Here is a 22,441-nt window from a genome sequence, read left to right as displayed (position 1 = left end):
TAACTATGCATGGCGCGTTTTGCTCGTATCGGAACGGTCTTTTGCCTTTTTATACAGACTGCATACGTTTTCCTCAATTGTGCTACTTTTTCCTCAATTTTGCCTTGTTGTTCGCATATAGTGTACTAGGTACTTAAGATTAGTGTTTTGGAGAATCTGAGTCGCAAAGTCCATGGCGCGCTAAACGGGGCTATTAGGCACGATTTGAGGATAGCTGTATGTGGACACAAATATACTAATTATATTGGTCAGGATAATTATTTAAGAAACATTTCACACTTGGCTAAAAGTTTGGGCTCTAACTGTGAACAAACATGTATTCTGGTGCATCTCACATCCCGATGACAAAAAGACGACACATGGTGGAAGTGATGGGAAAATATGGTTGTCGATGGAGTAAACTAATGACAGTGAGAATTGATCATAGAGTCACATAAGACCTAGAACTGCATTCATTAAAAGGCACCCTACTCGGTTTATAAAAGGTAGGGGCTTACACTGCATAGTCCCACACACTGATAGGGATTACCATGCAGAGAAACATCTAACATAAAGGTGCCTACACACTTAGCGATATTTTACACGATTTGCCCGATTCCGACATATCGTGACGACAAATCGTATAAAATATGCCCAAATCTGAGTGTCCACTCACGATCACGATGCCGATGCGTGTCCCTGCAGGTCGTACATCACATCTTCAGATCTGCCATGCTGTAGGGCAGATCTGACAATCTCTGTCATGATGCACTGGAATAGTTAGGAGGCACGATAGATCGTTTGTCACATTGGACAGTTATTCACTCCAAATCGTGCCCACGACTGATGGGGAGCTGCTGGGGAGAGTTCAAGGGGAAATCGGACACAATATCGGATCGTGAGCACATCGCCAACTGTGTAGGCACCTTAATATCAGTTCTGCCAAATTAAAATTTTGAAAAAGCCATCAGCCTTAGACTGAAACTTATCAGTGCCACCTACTGGCCAAATTATAGTCCTACATTTAAATCTGTCTTTCGGAATTGATTAGGGAACACTGTGAAGATAGCCTCTTTGGGGACATAGGCATTCTAAATATTCTAAAGTGCCAACTTCTCCCTCGGCCATATCATCGTGTTGAACACTCCATGGTTTTCTAACCAAGCCCCGCACAACAGAACCGGAGAAGAAACAAAGAAATTTCATCTACTTGAATTTCGGCAAACTTTGAACAGAAGAACTACAGCGCAGAAGGGTTTCCCAATGGGCTGCCATAAAAAGATTTAACGCAAAAAGTAAAATTTTGTTTCATCTTTTATCCTTTTGTAGGACAATGGACCCAGCTCACAGGGCTGCAGCATAGAGGGTATGCTCACTCGGTTGCAGTGAGAAACACCTTACGTCCAAAATGGACATCTTTGGCCACAAATGCATTAAATTTTTAGAGTTTGGTAGCCCTATAGCCCATGTGGCTCCACGACACAACTTATTAAAGAAATAAATATAATAAAATTATATATTAAAAGAAATATTGGACTAGAAAATGACTTAAGCCAATTTAGTACCACACTCACACATAGGCAAAGCGAATTCCTTTGACAGCCACAACCTTCCAGAACAGAAAGCTGCCGTCAGTTTACTTGGTGCTGTATAAAATGAACAGTGAGGGTCTAAGAGGGAACACTGCCATTAACGGAAGAGAAAATCAGAAGTCATTTATACCTGTCCAAAGACATTTGTGCCGCTATTCTGTGGTTGGCCAAATACTGATCCAGAAGAGCTGGAGCCAAATCCTGACAAAACAAATTAACCATTATTTTTGCTTCCTTTTAGATTAAAACTTTTACATTTAAGTTTTAGGAGAAAAAACAAGAGATATGGTAAGAACTTACCTTTGTTATCTCTGTTTCTACGAAGTCCATAGGGTCCACAGGGTGACCTTGGGGTATAGCTGGATCCTGGATCCTCGGGCACCACGGAGTTAAAGCTTTTAGCTGCTCCCAGGATGCACTTGGGTCCAACCTCCCCTATACCCCGCCCCCGAGCCACAGGCACCTCAGTTGGTAAGCAGCCCAGGCCGGAGGAGGAGACGAAACAGAGAGAAGGAAGACTGGAACACACAAGAACCATACTCACAGAAATGGGAGACGGAAAACCGGTGACCAGTCACAGAGCCCATATGAAGCCAGGTGCGTCAGGGCGGGTGCCCTGTGGACCCTATGGACTTCGTAGAAACAGAGATAACAAAGGTAAGTTCTTACCATATCTCTTGTTTTCTACTTCAGGGTCCATAGGGGTCCACAGGGTGACCTTGGGGATGTCCCAAAGCAGTCCAACTAAGGGCGGGGACGCTCCTGTGCTGATAGGAGAACCCGGCGCCCAAAGGATGCATCCTGAGAGGCAAAGGTGTCAAACGCATAGAACCTCAAAAAGGTCTGAATGGAAGACCAGGTGGCCGCCTTACAGAGCTGAACAGCAGAGGCGCCACGGCTAGCAGCCCAAGAAGGGCCCACGGACCGAGTGGAATGAGCCTTAACAGAGGCTGGAACAGCTAAACCCTCCTGCATATAAGCCTCAATAATAACAGAACGAAGCCAACGGGCTAGAGTCTGTTTGTTGGCAGGCCAACCCCTCTTGTGAAAACCAAAGAGGATAAACAAAGAATCCGACTTCCTCACAGAACTAGTCCGGTCCACATAAACCTGGAGTGCCCTTACAACGTCTAAGGAAGTCTCCCCAGCCGAAAGATCAGGTGACTGAAAGGCTGGTACAACAATTTCCTGATTAATGTGGAACCTGGAAACCACCTTAGGCAGGAAATCAGGACGAGTGCGAAGCACCGCTCTGTCCTGATGAAAAATCAGAAAAGGGGGACGACAAGAAAGCGCCCCCAAATCTGAAACCCTCCTGGCAGAAGCAATTGCCAAGAGGAAAACAGTTTTAAAAGTTAGCCACTTGAGCTCCACTGACTCCAAGGGCTCAAAAGGAGGACCCTGTAAGGCCCTAAGAACCACCGCCAAATCCCACGGGGCCACAGGTGGCACAAAGGGAGGCTGGATTCTCAAAACACCCTGGAAAAAGGTGTGTACGTCCGGCATAGCAGCGATCCTGCGCTGGAACCACACCGACAGACCAGACACGTGTACCTTCAGTGAAGAAAGACGTAATCCTAAGTCCAAACCGGACTGAAGGAAAGCCAGAATACGCGAAACTCGGAACACCTGGGGATCATAGTTTCTGGCCTCGCACCACTGAAAGTAAGTGTGCCACACTCTGTGATAGATCCTCGCGGAAGTAGGCTTGCGCGCCCTCAGCATGGTGGTAATAACGGAGCTAGAAAAGCCCCGAGACCTCAGGACGGCTGTCTCAAGAGCCACGCCGTCAAAGATAGTCGACCCAGATCCGGGTGAAGACAGGGCCCCTGAGACAACAGGTCCCGCCGTTGAGGTAGGAGGTACGGAGCGTCGATGGACAGGCTCCGCAGATCGGAGTACCACGGCCTTCTGGGCCACGCTGGGGCCACCAGGATCAGTGTGCCTCCGTCCTGTTTGAACTTGCGCAGGACCCGAGGCAGCAGAGATATCGGAGGGAACAAGTAAGCCAGTTGAAACAGCCATTTCACCGACAGCGCGTCTATCAGACTTGCGCCTGCATCCCTTGTCCTTGACCCGTACACAGGCAGCTTGTGATTGTAACGGGACGCCATCAGGTCCAGCTCTGGCAGCCCCCACTTGTCCACGAGTAGTTGGAATACCTCTGGATGAAGCGACCATTCCCCGGGATGCACATCGTAACGGCTGAGGAAGTCTGCCTCCCAATTGAGGACTCCTGGGATGAAAACTGCCGAGAGAGCTGGAAGATAGCGCTCCGCCCAAGCCAGGACGCGGGACACCTCCGACATCGCAGCTCGACTGCGAGTCCCTCCCTGGTGATTGATGTACGCCACCGTGGTGGCGTTGTCTGACTGCACCTGAACGGCCCTTCCGTGAAGAGCGGTGCCGGACGACTGCAGGGCTCTGTATACTGCCCGCAGTTCCAGGATGTTGATGGGAAGAATCGCTTCCTCCGCCGACCAACGACCCTGAAGTGACAAGGAGCCTGTCACCGCCCCCCAACCCCGGAGACTGGCATCTGTCGTGAGCAGAACCCATTCCGGGATCCAAAAGGGGCGCCCCTCCAGGAGATGCGCTGTCTGCAGCCACCAGGCTAGGGACAGACGCACCTCCGAGGACAACACCAGCATCTGAGAGCGGATCCTGTGTGGCAATCCGTTCCATTCTGAAAGAATCAGCCCCTGCAGGGGCCTGGAATGGAACTGGGCAAACTCCACCATGTCGAATGCCGACACCATGGACCCCAAAACTCTCATCGCTGAGTGCACCGACACTCTGCCACTGCTCAGACAACTGTGAATCCGCAGCTGTAAGGAGGAGACCTTCTCTGGAGTCAGAAAAATCCGTTGCTGACGAGAGTCCAGCAGGGCCCCCAAATGAACCATCCGTTGTGATGGGATGAGGGAGGATTTCTTCCAGTTGATCAACCAGCCGTGCGCCTGTAGACAAGCGACCGTCAGGTGGAGATGCTGGATCAGTACCTCCGGGGAGCTTGCCAGCAAGAGGAGGTCGTCTAGATACGGTAGCAACCGTATCCCCTGGCTCCGAAGGTGAGCCGCCATGACCGCCATCACCTTGGTAAATACCCTTGGTGCCGTGGAGAGACCAAAGGGTAGAGCCCTGAATTGGTAGTGGTTGTGGAGAATAGCAAACCGCAGAAACCTTTGGTGCGATGTTGCTATAGGCACATGGAGGTAGGCGTCCTGGATATCCAGGGAGACCATATAATCCCCCGGTTCCATCGCCAGTATGATGGAACGCAAAGTTTCCATCCTGAATTTGGGAACCCTGAGAAACCTGTTCAGGGACTTCAAATTGAGGATGGGGCGATGAGAGCCATTGGGTTTCTGCACCAGAAACAGCGTAGAGTAATACCCCATCCCACGTTGAGACTGTGGTACGGGTATAATGACCCCCGCCGTCAGCAAGGCCTCTATGGCTTCCTGAACCTGCAAGGCCTTGGTTTTGTCCTGAGAAGGACTTGTGCAAAAAAACTGGCAAGGCGGCCTGTGCCGAAAAGACAGGGCGTACCCCTGGGAGACCACTTCTCGCACCCAGGCATCCGTGGTGGTATTGTGCCAGCACTGGGCGAATTGAAGAAGTCGGCCTCCCACTCTGGGGTCCCCCAGAGGGAGGCCCGTCCCATCACGCAGAAGGCTTATCTTCTGGCTTGGAAGAAGGGCGCCTAGCACTCCAGGCTTGCTTCTTTGGCTTTGTGGCGGTCTTGGGTGCGGACTGCCTCGGGAAGGACTGACCCTTTGCCTTGCCCTGAACCCGAAAGGAACGAAACGCCGAGCTCCGGACCTTAGCAGGTGTAGTAGCTGAAGGGAGGAAGGCTGACTTGGATTTTGCCAGGGTATCTACTATTTTGTCCAGGTCCGGACCAAATAGTAATTCCCCATTAAAAGGTAAGGCCTCCAAGCCTTTCTTTGAATCCGCGTCTGCTCTCCAAGACCGCAACCACAAGGATCTACGAGCAGACACTGCTGCCGCCGAAACCCTAGAGGTCAACAGGCTAGCATCCAAAGATGCTTCTCCAATGTAGGAGGCGGCATCTCTCATCTGTCCTAACAACGCCCCCTGGACGTCCGGAGATTCATCCGTAAACGTGTCCTCCAAGGCGTTGGCCCACCCCTCAATGGCCTTGGCCACCCAGGAGATGGCCATGGACGGCCGGGCTACAGCCCCTGAGAGAGAATAAATAGACTTTAGACAAGTCTCCACCTTCCTGTCCGTAGGATCCTTCAGCGAGGATATAGACGGCAATGGCAAAGTAGCACTCCTGATGAGGCGTGTTACATGGGAATCGACTGCAGGCGGAGTTTCCCATTTCTTACAATGCGCTTCCGGGAATGGATAATTGGACGCCAAGCGTTTCTGTGGCAGGAAACGCTTACTGGGCGTCTGCCAGGCCACCGCCATGTGATCAGTCAACTGATCAGACAAGGGGAACGCTGTAGAAGTAACCTTAGCTTTTTTAAAACTAGGATACCTTGACTTGGGAGCGGGTGCCTCATCCTCAATCAGAAGAATAGCCCGCACCGCCTTAACCAGAGCCCGCACATTGATGGAAGACTTAGTGTCTACCTCCTGGACTGAGGCATCTGAGGCTGAGTCATCCTGTACCTCACCATCATCCGAGAACCCCTCAGAATCCGAAAGATGCGCAGCCTGTGCCATGACTGAGCGTTTAGACGCCCTGGAGGGCACGTCACTGCGCAACATCGACTGAAAAGCCGAAGATGCTGCCGCCAAATCTTGGACAGTGTGGGAAAGCGCATCCACCCAGGGTGGAGGAGCTGTCACAGGAGCCTGAAACGGCACCACAGCCGGCTGTGCCACAGGGGTGGACTGAATATACATTGGCAACCCCGCATAGGGACCAACAGGCTGAGACCCCGGGGGAGTCTGCAATAATTGTGGGACACCCGGGGAATGGGGGATGGCAGGCTGGGGCAACGCCCTAGTAGGGGCGGCAGTCGGGACCGACAGACGGTCCGCGATGGACACCAGCACCTGGGAAAACATCGCCCATGGTGGCTCCTGCGAAATGGGAGGTTTAGACGTACCAGGGACCGCCTGGCACCGTCCGCACAGGCCGTCCTGTGACAAATCCTCCCTATCCACTCCTGCAGAACAGCGCCTGCAGGAGAACAATGCTGGAGCCCCGGAGTGCTCAATCTCCTCCTCAGACATGACTTAGGAAGAAAACGTGCGCACTCACCAGTGTGCTGAACAACAGCCCACAATATGGTACTGTGTAGCACACAACTGTATGTGACGGACCTCACAAATACGTGATCTATATAGGTGAGGTCAGTAGAAACACCCTTCCCCCGCACACCTGTAGGGCTTGTAGGAGAAGGAAAGGGATAGGTACAGGCTGACAGTAAGTAGAAAAAAGACACAGACAGGCAGCACTAGCAAAAGTCACATACCATGCAGGAAGATATACTCACTGCACCTTTCCACTACAATCAACCTCCCAGATTCAGTGTCTGGGAGGGCTATAGTGCTGTGTACACTGTCCTTCTGCAGGGGAGAGGTACACAGGGGGACCGGTCCGCGTGCTCCCTGAGAGTATCCACGCTGCCACAGAGAAAATGGCCGCTGGAGACCTCAGAGGAGGAGTGGCCGAGTATCTGCAGCTCAGCGACGCCAGACTCCGAGCTGAAAGGCGCGCTGAGCTGAGGGGAGGAGCCGCTAGACAGGGAAGGCTTCCTCCCCTGGCTAGCATATTAACCCCCGGGTTGCCGGCATCCCGCTTGCCGCGATATTAACCCTGGTGGTCTAGTGGTCTGGCGGGGTATGCCTCCGCTGGAGGGGGGGCCCACCGCCACCGCTAGCGCCCCCGGTCTGTCCCCTAGACCGGGGGCATGGGACTGCATTTACAAGGAACCCGCGCACCGCCGCTAATCAGCGGTGCGCGGCTTACCTTAATCTCCCCGGCGTCTTCCGGCAGCAGTCCCGGGGGAAGCCAGAGTCCGGCTAGTACAGACTCTGGCTTCCCCCGCCGCGATCCCCAGTTCAGTGCTGGCGTCGCGGCGCCAGCAGGGAGAAGGAGCGGCAGCGTGGGCGTCTGTACAGACAGCCCAGCGCTGCTGCTCTAGAGAAAAAACTTATAGTAAAAAATAAATAAATTTAACTAAGTTCAATAAAAAATTAAAAGCTTTAGGGGGCTGCTCCTGCAGCCCACCCCGCAGGGTGACCCGACTCCGGCCGGGCACCATCTAAAACTGAGGTGCCTGTGGCTCGGGGGCGGGGTATAGGGGAGGTTGGACCCAAGTGCATCCTGGGAGCAGCTAAAAGCTTTAACTCCGTGGTGCCCGAGGATCCAGGATCCAGCTATACCCCAAGGTCACCCTGTGGACCCCTATGGACCCTGAAGTAGAAATACAAAACCGCTCACCTGGTGCCTGCCCGAAGCTGAACCCAGACGATGAGGTTGTAGTTGTAGAGGTCGCACTGCCAAACATAGGGGCACCCTGTCCAAAGGTGGAGCTCTGTCCAAAGACGGGGGCACTGCTCTGCCCAAAGAGTCCCCCTCCTGCGGTGGATGGGCTGCTGCTTGAAGGTTGTGCAAAAGAGAATGAACTTGCGCTGATGGTGTTTGCTGAGGAGACCCCGAACAGGCTACCGCTGCTGCTGACAGCAGCTGTAGAGGCTGGAGTTTGACCAAAGCCTGATTGCGACCCAAAGCTTGACTGTGCAAAGGAGAAACTGCTGGCAGACCCAGCAGGTCCTTTCCAGAACGACGTTGTTTGACCAAACACAGGCTGTCCAAAACCTCCACTTCCTTCTGTCACCCCAAATGATCCAAATCCAGCGGCAGGATTCCCTGATGTGCCGGCTGAATTGCTGCTCAGTTGAGCAAACAAAGTCGGACTAGCTGCCTTGGCTTGGCCAAAGACATGGTCAGTTGTTGTTGCTGGAGATGATGCAACAGACGGCTGGACGAATGCAGAGCCTGCCGCAGATGTGTCTTGTGCACTGGCGGGCCCTGTGGTAGGAGCTGCAGTGACCAACACTGGAGTCTGAGAAGGCAGGCCTACGGACATGGTGCTTGCCAGAGTCGGTGGAGGGTCGACCAGTACTGCTGGTGAGGAAGTGGCAGGGGCGTTTTGCCCTGAGCCCACTGCAACTGGAAAGGCGGATGTTTCTGAAGCATGTTGCGATGTACCAAGTGTAGGAATGGCAGCTGGGGCTGTGGGCTCGGTGCTTAATGCTGTTGGAGCAGTTTGATTAGAAGCTGGATCTCTCCTGACCTCAGTTGGAACAGCAAGTAGAGCTTGTAGATGTGAAGGGGCAGCAGGTTCGGTGGCAGATTTTACGGGCATTACCGGCTGCTTGATTTCCACACCACGAGAGCTAGGATCTGCTGTGACTGAAGTCCCAGCAATCGAAGTCGCAGATGTTTGCACTGAAGTTACAGGAGACACGAATTCTCCAAAGGATAGAGAAGCAGGAATAGTAGAGGAGTCATCTGCTGCAGGTGCTGTGCTGGCTGGTGCCACAAAAGAGATATTTGGCTTGATGCCACCTGGGTTGAAGAGACCAGCTATGGATCCTGTGCTTGGTAACTGCATGTTACCGAAAACCATGGTTGAAGAACTGCTGGTGGTTGAAGATGGCTCTGCAGGCTTGGAAGGTTGAAATCCCCCAACAAAACCAGTCAATTGGCCAATATTTGGTATTTTAACTGGCTGTGTGGTATGCATAACTTTTGGAAATTCTGCTTTGGGTGCATCCTCAACTTGGCCAACTCTAAGTCCTGAAAAGCTGCCCAGAGTCTCACCACCAGCAAAGCCCTGTGTGGCACCATCCCCAGGCTTGGGTGTAGAGGCCACTCCAGAGGAGGTGGATAGTGCAGGTGGCGACTGGACAGCAGTAGGTTTAAGGCTTACTGTGGAGTCTGCAGGGGCCATAGAAGATGAGGAAGGTGATTTAAGGGCTGCAAATTGGGAAACTTCAGATCCAGAGCCAAATGGGGGTCTGTTTCCTGCACCAGTCATAAAAGTTGCTGGCTGGTTAGAATCCTTTGCTGAAACAACAAAAATACCGGTAAGTACAGCAGCTCTGCCAGGAAACAAATTTACTAGTAATACAATTTATCCAAAAACACAAAGTTATAAAAGAAAGCCAACACTGCCATCCATTTTATTTTATATAGTTCTGAAGGGAAGGTTTCCATTTCTCATCGGTTATTTAAAAGAAGGATGTCTTTATGTAAAAGGTGGGTAAATACATCGCAGTGACTTGCATTAGTGAAATGACAAGGCTCTTTTCAAAAACTAAGATGATGCACTTCCATTCCGCACACTCTAGATGGCGCTGTTAGTGATCGACAACCAATCTGCAGGTAGCACACATGAGGTTTCTTCATCCACGTCAAACATGGAAATTGTTACATTAAGAGCTACAGTTATTATTAATATTGATTTTTAAAGTAGGAAAGGAAGCTTCAACTCGCTGCGGATTAGGTTACCTGAAGCCGAATTTGCGAGGGTCGATGACGCAGCAGGTGACGGGTAACCCATGCTGAACACACCACTGCAGGGCAGAGAGAGGTCACAAATAATACTTATGTAGTACAAGTAATACACAGTATCATACATTCATGACAAATAGTAACCCAATCTCTAATTAAGGCAACTTAATTTAAGAACTAAAGGGCTATCAAAGGTTCCAAAGATATAGGGCCTGATTCAGAGCCGGACGCTATTTGCGGTTGTTCGTTCTGAAAAAAGGGGTGGCTATTCAAATGAACCGTTAGCTCTTTGCGGTCTGTTCACGCCTCTAGGTCTGAACGAGCGAACAAAACTTGCGGTCGTTTTTTGGAAACTACGCCAGCGTTCTGACTATAAAATAACCCAGTGACGTGGTCAATGATGCTGCTGTATTAATTATGCACACCCATAAAACGCCCGTTTTGACCTTTAAGCACGCCTGCGTTCGGATCTCCACTCCCCGTTTTCAAGCACCTTCCCCCGTTACCACCCACATACGCCTCCTCTTGTCACTCAAAATAGCAGGCATTCGCTATTTAGCGAACAAACGATTTCCGGCCGCACTAACTGGTTCGCGCATGCGTATTAGGATCCGTACGCATTCGCAGTTTGGCAAACATCGCTCGGAACGAACGAGCGGCCGCTTACGAGTGGCTCTGAATCAGGCCCATAGTTTCTTAAAAAAAAAAATAACCCCATCACAAGCTCATTATGAACAGTGGGGGAGGGGGAGATGACCCAGACAGGAGAGCGGGAAAGACAGACAGCATCACTGTAAGAGACCCAACCTCCTTACCTGGGTGATGAAAATGGGAAAGCTTTGTTACCAGGGACACCAGAGTTGGTAGGGGAAGCTACCCGTGTTTCGGATTTCAGGTTTGCCTGTCCTAAACACACAGGTAGAAAGGGAAAGACAGCATTAGGTGGTGCGCTCCAATAGGTGAAAGACGAGGGTCAATAAATCACAAAATAGAAAAGGAGCCAATAGGATAAAACAATCATACGATCTGGACATCGCTGGCGCCTTTCTTATAAAGTCCTTATCCTTGGGCCTAAGAGCTCGGCAAGCTGGCGCTACAAAACAGTCAATGGTTCCTACCCCTCTGTCAATGCTGATTACAGCAAGCCGATTGGGCATGAGTTTAATGCTGTACTACTGTGTCTCCGTGTACAAGCTTTCCATCCCTTCCCTTATGGAGAGAGGTGCAAATAATAACACATCACAGCCAGAAAACCAAACCAATGTAAGCGAAAGATGGGACACATACAGATCCTCCAGCATCGTGTCACTCAGGGTCTGGACAAAGAAGTTCTATAATTAAAAGATTTCACAGGAATTACCCATAATGGGTCATTGCTAATGGCACCATACGCTCATCTCCAGCCAAGGACCTCGGTTTCAATGGAGGATAGATATGAATGTTTCTATTTCTGAACAAGTGCTGTATGTCTTGTGGGTGATGCCCAACACCAGCCTGTGTCTATGCTGCCCTCAGCATAATGGAGATAATAACAATGAGCCCACTAGATGGCGCCCGACGGAACAATTCAATTGTTGCTCCCTTTAGGTCCGCACAGCGGCCGGCGCTGACATTTCTACTCCCAACCCCCGCTGAGCTGGCGAGCAGACGCGACCGAAGTGACCCGTTTGAGCGCTCAAACTGGACATTTTTGCGGCTGCGACAATGTCCAGTCATTTGGACGGGCTGCTAACTAATATAGATTAATTCCACATGGCATAGTGGTTACAATTGGTGCCTTACAGCATTGAAGTCCTGGGAGTTTAATTTCCAACCAAGGAACTAGTTGTGTGGAGATTGTTTGTTCTCCCCGAGTTTGCATGAACGTTCTCCTGGTGCTTCAAAAACATACTGGTAGGTTAAACGCATTCTCAATACGCCCTATAGTACGTGCATGTGTGCGTCAGCGTGCTAGGGAATATAGATAGTAAGCTTCCCTGGGGCAGGGGACTGATGTGAATAACTAAATATTCTCCATAATATGCAGATGTTACATCAAAAATATATTTTTATAAATAGATGAAGTTATTTCTCCAAAGCAGTTACTATTCTAGCCTGCAGGTGCTACAGCTGATATTAAGGGTCTATTCTATCACTATCTATCCATCTATAACTGAACATCTTCATAGAAGCAAATGACGAGAAACTCATGTAGACTGTTATAAATAAAATTTACAAACTGGAATCAAAATAATGCAATACATTGTTTTACAGCTACTGTCAGCAGACCTGCTATCTTGCTGGGTGCCAGCGGTGATCCTGGCTGTGTGGCGACATTGCTGTAAGCTGGAGGAGCGGAGTGGGTCTTTAAACCACCAGCTGGAGGAACCTGTAAAGATCACAAGAAATAATAAGAGTTATGGTAGACTTATCTTTGTTAACTCTTTTTCTTCGAGGTCCATAGAGCTCACAGGGATACCATGGGGAAATGTGGTTGGAGTGATCCAGGCACCAAACAGTTAAGCTTTCAGCTCCCAGGATGCCTCAGGTCCTCCTCCACATATACCCCGCCCCTGGCCACAGGCATTCAGTTTTGTAAACAAGACCAAGGCAGGAAAAGGAAAGAGCAGAAGGAAGGACAATGTACACCAGAAACACTCTCACAAAAGTTGAGGGAATCCGTGATAGAGAGAAAAATTTCCCCAGGAGGGTGCCCTGTGGACCCTATGGACCTCAAAGTAAAGGAGTTAACAAAGTTAAGTCTACCATAACTCTTATATTCTTCTTCAGGGTCCATAGGGATACCATGCGGATGTCAAAGCAGTTCCCTTAAGGGTGGGACGCTCCTGAACAGAAAGGAGAATCCGCCGCCCAAATGAAGCATCCTAAGAGGCAAAGGTGTCAAAGGCGTAGAACCTAAGTGTGGACAGAAGACCACGTGGCTGCCTTGCACAATTGTTCAGCAGAGGCACCAAGTCGAAACGGCCACGATGGTCCCACAGACAGAGTAGAATGTGCTGTCGCTGTGTTTGGAACAGGGAGATCAGCCTGCATGTAAGCCTGAGAGATAATCATGCACAGCCATCAAGTCAGAGTTTGTTTGTTAGCTGGCCAGCCTTGCTTGTGAAAGCCATACAACACAAAAAGAGCATCTGATTTTCTAAAAGAGTTTGTACGATCCACATAGATACGGAGAGCACGAACCACATCCAGGGAGGCTTTACCTACAGAAAGGTCTGAAGACTGGAACCATAATCTCTTCACTCACATGAAAACGGGATACTATTTTAGGGAGGTTAACCTGCCCGTGTACAGAGGACAGCTCTATCAGGATGAAAAATCAAAAAGGGGAAGTGACAAAAGAGTGCTGCCAAATCAGAGACTCTGCGGGCAACCACTGTCAACCACTTAAAATCTACTGACTCCAGAGGTCCAAATGGGGGAGCCTGTAGACCCTTGAGAACCAAAGACAAATCCCACGTTGCCATCAGTGGGGCAAAGGGTGGCTGAACTCGAAGAATACCCTGAAAAAGAGATCTAACATTCGGCAGAGAAGCGATCCTTCGCTGGAACCAAACTGGCAAAAACCTGTACTCACAGGGTGGCCAGGCAGAGACCGGGTCTAATCCAGCCAGGAGAAAAGCAAGTACCCGGGAAACCCTAAAAACCTTAGGGTCATACTTTCTGTGGGAACACCGATGGACCAAAGGAGTGCCAAACTAACAGATGCGGGCAGAGGAAGGCTTTTGTGCCCTAAGCATTGTCTGAATCACAGAGCTGGAGAAACCCTTGGCTCTTAAGATGGAAGACTCAAGAGCCACGTCGTCAAAGATAGACGAGGTGGGTCCGGATGCAAGCAGGGACCCTGCGCTAATAGATCCGGTCATAGAGGAAGAGGAAACGGAGTGTCTATGGATAGAATCCGTATGTCGGTGAACCAATGGCGCCTGAGCCAAGCACCAGTACTACTGTGAGCCTTCCTGCTTGAATTTCCTGAGGACCCTTGGGAGGAGAGAAATCAGAGGAAGGAGGTACGCCAGCTTGAAGACCCACCTTACTGCCAGCGTGTCCACAAAGACTCTTGAGGGATCTCTAGTCCTGGCCCGTACCTGGGTACCTTGTGGTTGTGACGTGAGGCCTACGTCTGGTAATCCCCATTTGTTCACCAGAAGTTGAAAGACTACAGGTGTGGAGCCCCCACTTTCCGGCGAGTATGTCCTGACAACTTAGGAAGTCCGTTTCCCAGTTGCGGACTGCCGGGATGAATATTGCTGAGAAAGCCCGAAGATGAAGTTCTGCCTAGATCAAAATGTTTGCCACTTCACTTATGGCTGCCTGACTACGCGTGCCTCCTTGATGATTGAGATAGGCTACTGTGGTCGAGTTGTCTGACTGGATCAAGACCGGCATGCCTTGGAGGAGGTCCTGTGCCAGGATGAGCGTTTTGCATACTGTACGAAGCTCCAGGATGTTTATGGGCAGGTGACTTTCTTGATTTGTCCATCTTCCCTGAAAAGTATGATGAATTGTCAACGCCCCGCATCCGCGAAGACTGGCGTCAGTGGTCAGGAGCACCCAATTTGGAATCCAAAATGGGCGACCCTTGTTCAGATGAGACTTTTGTAGCCACCTCGAGAGAGAGAGCCGAACCTACAGAGTGAGAAGGATCCCCTGGGACCACATTAGATGATACTACCCGTTCCACCTGGAGAGAATCAATTGTTGCAGAGGCCTGGAGTGGAACTGAACATATTCCACCATGTCGAAGGTGGATAACATTGGCCCCAGGACCTGCATCGCTGATAGAATGGATACCCTTTGCTTGGGGAGCAATTTGCGCAATCATAGGGCCGAAATCTTGTCCCCTGGCAGAAACACCCTTTATGCCTGAGAATTCAGAAGTGCCCCCACATGTAGCATCCACTGTATTGAAGGGAGGGAGGACTTCTTCCAATTGATGATCCAGCCGTGCGTCTGTAGGCAGGCAATGTTCAGTTGGAGATGGTGTTGTAAAAGAGCTGGAGACTGTGCCAATATCAGGAAATCGTCCAAGTATGGCAGTATTCTGACTCCCTGACGCCTGAGGTGGGCCATCATAATAGCCATTATTTTGGTGAAGACCCGAGGGGCCGTTGATAGACCAAAGGGCAATGCCTGGAATTGGTAATGTTGTTGCAGGACAGTAAATGTTAGAAATCGTTGGTGGGATGGCGTAATAGGCACATGCAGATACGCATCCTGAATGTCCAGGGAAGCCATAAAATCCCCAGGTTTCATTGCCAGAATAATTGACCCGAAGAGTCTCCATATGGAACTTGGGTACACATATAAACTTGAGAGTTTTCAGATTCAGAAAAGGGTGATGAGACTCATTAATTTCTGAACTAAAAACTGATTGGAATAATAACCCCTTCCTTGTTGAACCACAGGAACCGGGATAATCACCCCTGCCCACAACAGGGAGTAAATGGACTCCTGGAGAGCCAAAGCCTTGATAGAATCTGGGGAGTTGTACAAAAAAAATTCTGGGGGGGATGCCTTCGGAAGGTGAGGGCATACCCGAGAGACCATTTCTCTGACCCAGGCGTCTGTTTGATGCCAGGAGTCCGCAAAATGAACAAGTTGGCCTCCCACCCCCTGGGATCCCCCAGGAGGAGGCCCACCCATCAGGTGAGGGTTTGTCGTCCGGCTTGGAAGATGGACATCTGACGGAACAAGACCTCTTAGTTTGCGGCTTGGTGGTCCTGCGAGAACTAGACGGTCTGGAGAAAGGCTGTTCTGAGGACAAAAGGACCGAAAAGAGGACTGCCTAGGCTTTGATGTAGTTGTTGACGGCAGACCTGCAGATCTTGAGGCTGGCCAGAATAGCCATTAGTATTTTTCTATAAAAAGGCAGGGATTCCAGAGCCTTCTTGGATCCCGCATCTGCTTTCCATGACCTTAACCAAAGGGCTCTACGAGCAACAACCGAAGCTGCTGATGCATGCTAAGTGCATCATATGAGCATCCACAGTAGGAGGGACTTCCCACTTAGTACATTCAGTAGGTGGGAAAGGATACAAAGATGCCAATCTTTTTGTAACATGGAATAATTTATCAGGAGAACTCCATGCTTCTCCCATAAGTTCAGTGAGCTGCTCAGACTTGGGAAACTCAGCTTTCACCACCTTATGGTGTTTAAACACTGGAGCCTTAGGTCTAGGAGCTGGCTCGTCATCCTCTATATTTAGGATTGATTTGACCGCCCTCACCAAAGAAGGGACATCCACTGTAGAAGAAGATCCTGAGATAGACCCTGGAGAAGAACCCGGCGCATCATCCTACTCTTCTGATGATGCGTCAGAATCTACAAGCTGGGCGGACTGACGAGATGATACCGTCCGCTTGGGTGCTTTCATGGCTACCGGTCTGTTTGCCTGCAACAATTGTTGACACGCAGCAGCTGACTGAGCCGTACTCTGACTTGAGTGGGTATAAACATCCATCCAGGAAGGATATATATGGGGGGGAAACATAGCTGTCTGGAAATGCTGTGGGCATCCCATTATGGGAGGCAGCATGAGAACAGCCAAACGGTCCACTAGCAGCATCATAACCTGAGACAAGGAGGACACACAAGATGGCTACTGTACAGGGGCTGGTAGACTGGATTGGTGAGGTATTTCTTTATAATAAATAGGATTTTATACAGGATGGTTTGTGCGCTGAGGGGACAAGCCCACCAAACAGCTTTTACAAGACACCAGTACCGGGGCCTCAATCTCCTGTTTACCCTTATTTTTAGACATACTAAAAAAAGTGTAAATGTGACCGCCTTCACAAATAACAATAAATGTGAAGTACAATTGAGAGACAAAAAAAATAATTCCCCATACACCTGTAGCAAAGGGTTGAGAAGAAATAGCAGTGATAGTTATAACTGACAGTACAGAAAATAAAGACAGTAACAACATAGCAGAGCTAGCATAAGTCACATACAATGCATACAATATACTTGCAATGGGCTCTGAATCAACTACCCAAAAAACAAGGTTTGTTAGGATTTGAGCACTGTATAACCTGGCCTTTGAGGAGAGGTATACAGGGAGACTAGACCCAAAACCTCCTGAGACCAGCAGCTTCAGTAGAGCACTGACAAGTTGTTGCTGGGCATCTCGTATACAGAGGAGGGTAGGAGGAGCAACCCAGACACTGGGAAAACCTTGGATGGATCGCCGTTTGGGCTTGGGGAGGGGCTGCCAGAGAAAGCCTACCTCCCCTATGATGTATTAATCCCCGATTACGCTGGCCCGTAGACCGCAGCTACTACCTTCCCTGGCGCCCAACAATTATGCCCCGATGGTCTTAGTGGAGGGAGCGGACACAACGGTCGCCCCACTACAGCAACCTCTGGCGGGTCTCCACCGCCGGAGGCATCGACTGCCACATGCGGTTTCCTGCAAGTTCCTTACCTGCATCTCCGTGTAACCAGCCGCAATCCTGGGTCCCAGAATTGCCACTAGCCAAACTCTGCTGGTACTCGCCGAGATCACCAGTCCAGTTACTGGTATTGCGGTACCGGCGGAGGTAGATGGAGCAGCAGCATCGGCGTCCATTAAGATGTCTAATGCTGCTTGCTCTGAAGAAACAATACAAAAGAAAAAGCTTGGGACTGGTTAAGCAGTCCCCCTATTAGAAGGTGCAACTGATCCGGCCGCACCAAACAAACAACTGAATGCCCGTGGCCAGGTGCGGGGCATATGTGGAGGAAGACCCGAGGCATCCTGGGAGCTGACAGCTTAACTGTTTGGTGCCCGGATCACTCCAACCACATTTGCCCATGGTATCCCTGTGGACCCCCTATGGACCCTGAAGAAGAAATGGATTATCATGTGTAACAGCCATTTTTACTGGTTATTAGGTCAAGATGCACAATGTATCTAGACATAATGAAAATAAAAAACACCAGTGCTCTTAAATTACTGTGTGCTGTGGCCCAGGGGTCACTAAGTCAACTTTTAGGAAACCTGGGCCCAGGAATGAAAAGTTTACCATTTGGGGCCACTGCAGAATTAGAGGGCGATGTATCAAGGCTCCTAAAGAGTGGAGAAATGGACAAGTTGTCTATAGCAACCAATCAGCTCCTAAGCTAGCATTTATCAATTATACGTATTCTATTAAATAATAGGTAGAAGCTGATTGGTCACTATGGGAAACTTCTCCTTGTCCCCTACTTAGACAGCTTGATACCTCTCCCCCTTAAATCAGGTTTTAGCATTGCACATGCTCCGGAGCGATACGATGAACGACCCGCGGGCACACGAAATCAGACATACACACTATGCGATCTGCACGTCATACCTTTCCGATCCGCATTGGAACGATATATTGTGCAATGGATTGCATAGTGTGTACACAGATTTAATCGGTAAGTGTTCCCCAACATTAGAAGATGACCTTGGACCACAGAGCTTAACATCTCTCTTAATATTAGAAAATGTAATCTGTAGCTTGGCTCCCGGCATCCACCACAGACCCTGGACGACAGGCATAGTGGCTGGCGACGGTCATCACAATTGCCCAATACCGTATGGGCAAAGGAATGGCCCTTGCCAGATAAGTGGCAGACGTTCTTTGAGACCCAAATTTGTTGTCTGGCCCAGTGATGATAAAACAGAAGATTCTGAGATTAGTTCTTTTTGGTAGGTCGTTGAACGGAAATGTGCAAACTGCAAGGTACCTAGCCTAACGCTTGGATACAAGGCCATAGCATTACCGCCATAGCACGTTATAGATAAAAAATAGCAAACAGCGAATGGAGACTAGTAGTGGGCTATACAGCTATACAGAAAATAAGGCATACAAAGACAACACAATGCATATGGATAGTGATTTTACACCGATACATCAAATGTTATATAAAGCACTTACATTTATAAAGGCAGTCACAGAAATAGAAGAAGTCCGTACCTGCTTAGCTGGGGCTGAGCCCACTGTTGCCAGTACCTGGTTAATAACTTGGGCAGCAGAGTGGGGCACAGACGGCCTTAGGGGGAAAAAGAAAGAAAGAACAGGTCACAGTTTCCTTCTGCAAGTGCACGGCCAGCACCATATCTGGCATCGACGCAAACCAGATCCCGTCACAAAGCATCCATGCTCCCAAGAATACATAAAATGTATACAGATCTACAGTTTGGCACCTAATACAAAATATGCTTTATGTTTGTAACTCCTCCCCTTCTGTGTCTCCACCCTGACGGGAAACGCTGAAGTGGTCGTAGTAGAATAAGTAGAGCATTTGAATATGTAAATAGTGTGGGGGCTGCTACTAGCTAGGTATGGCGACAGACCCTTCCCAATGCAACTGAAGCCACCACTTTCCAATTATCAGCGATGTGATAACACTTGGGATCAACCTTATTTACATGAAGCGGGAAGAGAAGTGACAGAACCGCTCTGAGTTTGAAACAAGCGAGTAGAGCAGGTGTGAGTTAATAAAAGGATAAGCATTACAGCTTAAATTATTGATCACCACCCAAAACTAAAGTGCGAAAAATTCAATAAGTACTGATCTGTCCACATACACCTATACTCAAAAGAGCCCCATTTAACGCGGCAAAGACTTTGCAACTTATCCGCGCCAAAACACTAATCCTAAGTACCTAGTACACTATATGGGAACAAAGACGCAAAAGTAAGGAAAAAGTAGCACGATGGGAGGAAATATATTCCAGTGTCCCCTAGAAGATGAAGTAGCAATTAGCAAAATTGAGAATATGATCTGCGACGTCAAACCAATGCCTTTGCTACAGAAATACTAACTAAGTACCTAGTACACTATGGGAGTCATTCAGACCCGCTCGCGAGCGCAGGACGCTCGCGAGTGGGTCGTTGTTCCCCCACTGCGCATGCGCACGACGGAGGGAGCTCCGTCGTGCGCATGCGCGAGACCCGGCGAGCGACGGGCTCTCCATCGATCCGGGTCTCGCACCAAAGGGGGCGTGCTGTCGATGTTGATTGACAGCACGCCCGCTTTGGTGGGCGTGCCTGCCAGACGGAGGCGTTCCCATGGGAACGCCTACCGTCTGAAGCCGGCCCCACTGACATCACTAGTGATGTCAGTGGGAGTGAATTTGGCTGGAGCTAGGTCTAAAACTCTGGCCGTGCATAAAGGACAGACAGACAGACAGACAGGCTCTTTCACTTATTATATAGATAACTCGATTTATAACCTTACCCAATCACTGTAGGAAAGTTTGGTCCAGGCCCATTGCCCTTCAATTCTTTCACATTGACCACCTGTGGCACAGTTTGCAGGGTGGATTCAGTGAGAGAAGCTGCAGATAGATAAAGCGAGAGATAAATGACAATGAACTGAGCCCGTCTCACAGTAAGTATTGATGCGAGTGACAGTTACCTGGCACCTGACTGGTCATCTGTCTCCTCAGGGCAGCAGCGGCAGCTTGTGGCGCAGTGCCAGTGGGAGCCCCGTGTTTGACAGTCTTAGTGGCTATCATTGTGCTGTCAGCCCCCTGTGGGATCACTCTTATTGACTGAGCAGGGACTGCGGCTGGAAAAACAAACACACTCACTCTGAGGCTGAAGGACATTTAAAAAGGGGAAACGGACGCTGAAACACATTTCAAAGACTTCCACACTTCCCGAATACATTCCCAACTTTATTAGATTATGTGCAATGTATTGATAACCACGTTTTTGCTGCCTCACAAGCAAAATTTCTACACATGGGTGTTGAAAAGATGGTATTTTCATACTAAATATTAAATCCAATTCTCTGAATCCATTAGGGATGCTGGTGAGCTAGAACCTCAATTAGAAGTCTAATAAATCCAATCAGTTTATGCTCCTCCCATCCTGCAGGGAATTCCATTCATTTTCAAACCAAGCTCCAAAAGGAGAGAACCAGAGAGACTGGACAAGAGAAAGAACTAAGCCACCCTCCAGGTGGGTATGGAAATCAGAACATACTTGGCGACCTTGGATTCTAAAACGAACTTAAACAATGTTGTGAGAGTGTGCTTCATATGGCAGCCCAAAATAGCTGCTCACCCGAGGCTCCATTCCACGCACTAGACCAGTGTTGGCTAACCTTGACACTCCAGCTGTTATGGAACTACATAACCCAGCATGCACTGCTACAGTTTTGCTATTAGGGCATGCTAAAACTGTGGCAGGGCATGCTGGGATATATAGTTCCACAACAGCTGGAGTGTCAAGGTTAGCCAACACTGCACTAGACGCTCACAGATCTGTCACAATGTGCCTTCACATTGTAAGTAACAAAATTTCCCCTCTGTATGTACAGGTGCTTAACTACAGAAGTAACCCATCCAGCTATCCATTTCCTAAATCATGTGTCCTCTTTACATAGATCCTCAATGCCCTAGCATACTCAGGGGGGTGAATCTGAAGGCCTAAAAGATCTAAATCCCAAGCCCACATGGACTTAAATGCATCACGTCCTGCGTAAAAAAAAAAAAAAGTTTGCACTTGTGGCCTTTTCTAGTAGAAAACAGAGTGCAGAGATCTGAACCTTGTATCATCTCATCCTTTATCTGTGATTCCAAGACATTCAACGGAAACAAGAGGACATGGAATAACGGGAAGTAGTTGGACACTTCAGGCTTGTTTCAATCTTCCTATCAGTGCTGTCTCTCATGGTCACAGCATTCAGAATTGGCTGGAGAATAAAGGTGTTGCATCCTATGTGAGACCTGGATCTGCTAAACAGGACTGTAGACTCCTTGCATTCGGGCAGAACTTACCCTTTTACTGATTATTTGGTGCTTAGGATATGCACTTACTAGATCCTCTACACCCTCCTATTGGAATGCTCACAAAAGAAAACTAAGGGGCAAAAACTTCAGCCACGTTGTCTTCCTCCTGGCAGGAATATTCTGAATCTGATACCTCAGAAAACTGAAGTGCTACAGGAGTCTGATGCTTCTGAAGTGTAGTTGTGGACACTGGCGTCATCTTCCATTCCCCAGAAAGAGAATATCTTAAGGCCCCTGCACCGACTTTGCCAGCTGCTGTGCCCAAACTGGCTAGTGTGGTCAGGCAGCTGGGGAGACCGAAAAGGCCCTGACCAAGTGCCCCAAGATAATGATTGAGTCTCAATGCTCTCACAAGGGGCAAAAGAAGGGATGGCCCCATTCGGCCCCAGCATAATGCATCAAGATTTTAAGTTCAGCAATTGACGGCCACGGTCTTGACCAGGCTATTCCTGAATTGCAGCGGAACCCACTGTAGGTGAGTGCTGGCCATACGCTTCAAGTGTCAGTATTTGACTGTACTCTAGGCAATCTGGACTAAAGGTGCGTATCTACTTGTAGAACTTGGAATGACAACATTGTAATCGTACAGCCGTTCCTCATCCCCA

The 22,441-nt window shown here is 49.3% G+C and overlaps 1 protein-coding gene across 3 annotated transcripts in view; it reads right to left on the bottom strand.

Moving 5' to 3' along the window:
• The window catches only part of NUP214 (nucleoporin 214), a 101,399-nt gene that overhangs the window by 19,816 nt on the left and 59,142 nt on the right, over nucleotides 1–22,441 (bottom strand). For all 3 annotated transcript variants that reach the window (XM_088453320.1, XM_088453318.1, XM_088453319.1), the window contains exons 23-30: nucleotides 20,456–20,608; nucleotides 20,276–20,375; nucleotides 19,009–19,084; nucleotides 12,349–12,448; nucleotides 10,896–10,986; nucleotides 10,078–10,142; nucleotides 8,002–9,633; nucleotides 1,702–1,772 (exon numbers count right to left, since the gene is read on the bottom strand). In XM_088453320.1, the coding sequence (XP_088309446.1) occupies nucleotides 1,702–1,772; nucleotides 8,002–9,633; nucleotides 10,078–10,142; nucleotides 10,896–10,986; nucleotides 12,349–12,448; nucleotides 19,009–19,084; nucleotides 20,276–20,375; nucleotides 20,456–20,608 (2,288 nt within the window). The remainder of the gene's footprint in view (nucleotides 1–1,701; nucleotides 1,773–8,001; nucleotides 9,634–10,077; nucleotides 10,143–10,895; nucleotides 10,987–12,348; nucleotides 12,449–19,008; nucleotides 19,085–20,275; nucleotides 20,376–20,455; nucleotides 20,609–22,441) is intronic.

Source organism: Taudactylus pleione, unplaced genomic scaffold (genome assembly GCF_031769625.1).
Source record: "Taudactylus pleione unplaced genomic scaffold, aTauple2 ptg000579l, whole genome shotgun sequence".
In the NCBI taxonomy this organism is placed as follows: Eukaryota; Metazoa; Chordata; class Amphibia; order Anura; family Myobatrachidae; genus Taudactylus; species Taudactylus pleione.
Note: the sequence above shows the minus strand (reverse complement) of the source record. Positions and strands in the feature narration are given on the sequence as shown.